Source organism: Octopus bimaculoides, chromosome 2 (assembly GCF_001194135.2).
Source record: "Octopus bimaculoides isolate UCB-OBI-ISO-001 chromosome 2, ASM119413v2, whole genome shotgun sequence".
In the NCBI taxonomy this organism is placed as follows: domain Eukaryota; kingdom Metazoa; phylum Mollusca; class Cephalopoda; order Octopoda; family Octopodidae; genus Octopus; species Octopus bimaculoides.
In genome coordinates this window covers 44,289,986-44,292,738 of record NC_068982.1, presented here as the reverse complement: position 1 = coordinate 44,292,738, position 2,753 = coordinate 44,289,986, and the positions used below count along the sequence as shown (strand labels likewise).

General features: G+C 35.4%; 1 protein-coding gene across 1 annotated transcript in view; it reads left to right on the top strand.

Moving 5' to 3' along the window:
- Window positions 1–2,753, top strand: part of LOC106869732 (polycystic kidney disease protein 1-like 2) — a 55,068-nt gene that overhangs the window by 32,048 nt on the left and 20,267 nt on the right. The window contains exon 8 of the mRNA XM_052976866.1: window positions 1,235–1,355. Within this exon, the coding sequence (XP_052832826.1) occupies window positions 1,235–1,355 (121 nt within the window). The remainder of the gene's footprint in view (window positions 1–1,234; window positions 1,356–2,753) is intronic.

Genomic DNA, 2,753 nt, shown 5'->3' with positions numbered 1-2,753 from the left:
ATATATATATATATATATATATATATATATACATACACGTATCAAGTAGTACTGATCTAAATGATCCAGGCATTTAACTTGACAGCACTCCAACGTATATTTGGCTTACAGGGTACTCAGAAAGAAAATATTGATACTATCATCAACCGATCGGGTTAGTATAGCAGGCAGTGCGATGTTAACCGTAGTAAAATGATATTAAGCATATTCTAAATCCATTTATCTAACAATAACCGCGATTCATTTTACGCAGTGTATATTGAAGGAATATGAATGAACAGCGCAGTTTATGCGACGCATGTTTTCTGAGCATGTTTATTTGTTCAATAAGGCATAATGTTACACAATATTACATAACATAACATTTTTATGTAATCACACCATTTCATCAGGTAATGTTTTACTGGCAAAAACCAGAGATTGATTTTTACCAGTAGAATGATGTAGTTACGTAATAATGAAATTATGATCGACCTTATCAGTACAACTTTCAATATTGCCGGGTGAAATAGTGTGGTGGTGTGTAATATTATATAATGTTACTCATTATAGAATAAATAGACATGCTATAGAATTGTGTGTAGCGTAAGCTGAGCCGTCCTATCTATCTATCTATCTATCTATCTATCTGTGTAGCGAAAGAATGTGATAACATTCATTAACAAAAGAGAGAGAGAGAGGCAAATAGATAGATAGATAGATAGATACATACATACATACATACATACATACATACATACATACATACATGTAATTAACCACCGTTACTAAAAGTTATCGTAATTTACTCAGCTCTACATTAAAGAGTGAAAAACATTAAAGTTACCATTTACGTTCGCTTAACGAGGAATTACATTGGTACATTTAAATAGTCACGCAGATTTGCTAATGGATGTGATTGCAGACTATGCTATTAATACTTAACAATACAATGTTTTCTGTTCAAAATCTGCAAAGGTTCTATTAAATACTATCAGATATCCTACTTTATTTTCGTGGTAGCAATGTAAGAAACCTCAGGATTCCTTATGTTCTTGTTGTGGAAAGGGGATGTTCTTCCATCTGTTGAAACCCACTTTTTGTGATTCTAAACCCGTCTTTTTACAAATTGAAATTAATCCAACTTTGAAGCAACTTCTCACGAAGACCAGACCTCCATAAATGCGTTTGTGTATGTAAGTGTGTGTGTGTAGTTTTCGATGTACGTTCAATACCTTTGATGTCTATTTTTCAGATACTCCTACTGTCATTGGCAGTCGCTATATTTAGGTCTCGACCGAAAGTCAAACAAATCAGCTACAATGAATATATTAACATACTTAATGCCATCGACGGACATTTAAATCGAAGAAGGCGTAAGTTATTTATTAATATTTGTTGATTCTTAAGGCGGTGAGCTGGCAGAAACGTTAGTACGCCGGACGAAATGCTTAGCAGTATTTCGTCTGTCTTTACGTTCCGAGTTCAAATTCCGCCGAGGTCGACTTTACCTTTCATCCTTTCGGGGTCGATGAATTAAGTACCAGCTGCGTACTGGGGTCGATGTAATCGACTAGCCCTCTCCCGCAAAATTTTGGGCCTTGTGCCTAGAGTAGAAAAGAATATTTGCTGATTCTTATAAAATCAGCCACTCATACAAAAATACTGCCTGTAACGATTTGGTACTTCAATGGGGTAAAAGATACAAAACAAGAAAAACTACTAAAATGTTTAAAAAACTGTCCTCGGACAACCTCCATCTTTAGAAATTCCAAAGCAGCATTAATGAAGAAGCGATTATATTTCGAAAGTATCTTCTCTCTTTGCTCACCAATACATACATACATTCGTACATACATACATACATACGTATATATATATGTATGTAAGCTTTATATATATATGTGTGTGTGTGCATATATGTGTGTGTGTGTATTTCTGTAGAGGCGCGTGGCTTAGTGGTTAAGGGAGATGTACTCATGATCGTAAGATTGTGGTTTCGATTCCTGAACCCGGTGGTTTATTTTCTTCGGAGCTTGAACTCAGAACATAAAGACACGCAAAATGCACCTAAGCACATTGTCCGGTGTGCCAACGATTCTGCCTGCTCACCGCCTTAATAATAATAATCCTTTTTAATATAGGCACAAAACCTGAGATTTGGGGGTAGAGGACTAGTCGATTACATCGACCTCAGTGCGTAACTGGTACGTATTTTATCAACCTCGAAAGGATAAAAGGTAAAGTCGACCTCGACGGTATTTGAACTCACAACGTAGCGCAGACGAAATACCGCTAAACATTTCACCCGGCGTGCTAACGATTCTGCCAGCTCACCGCCTTAATAATAAAAGTAATAATAATAATAAAAAAAAAATTACGGGAAAACAGTCAGCCACCTTCTATATATGGATGACCTAAAATTATATGCTAAGAATGACAAAGAGCTAGAAACACTACTACAGACAATACACGGCTTTACCAAGGAAATAGATATGAAATTCGGATTAGAAAAATGTGCCAAAGCAACCCTGAAAAGAGGAAAATTAGTTAAAAGTAGCAATATAACACTAGATAAAGCCAATGAAATAAGAGAACTAGACGAAAGCCAACCATACAAGTATTTAGGAGTCAATGAACTAGATAGGATACAACATACACAAATGAAAGAAAAAATAAAGAAAGAGTACTATAGACGAGTTAGATCAATACTAAAAACAGAGCTCAATGCTAAAAACAAGATAATGGGTATCAACACTTTAGCTGTCCCAGTT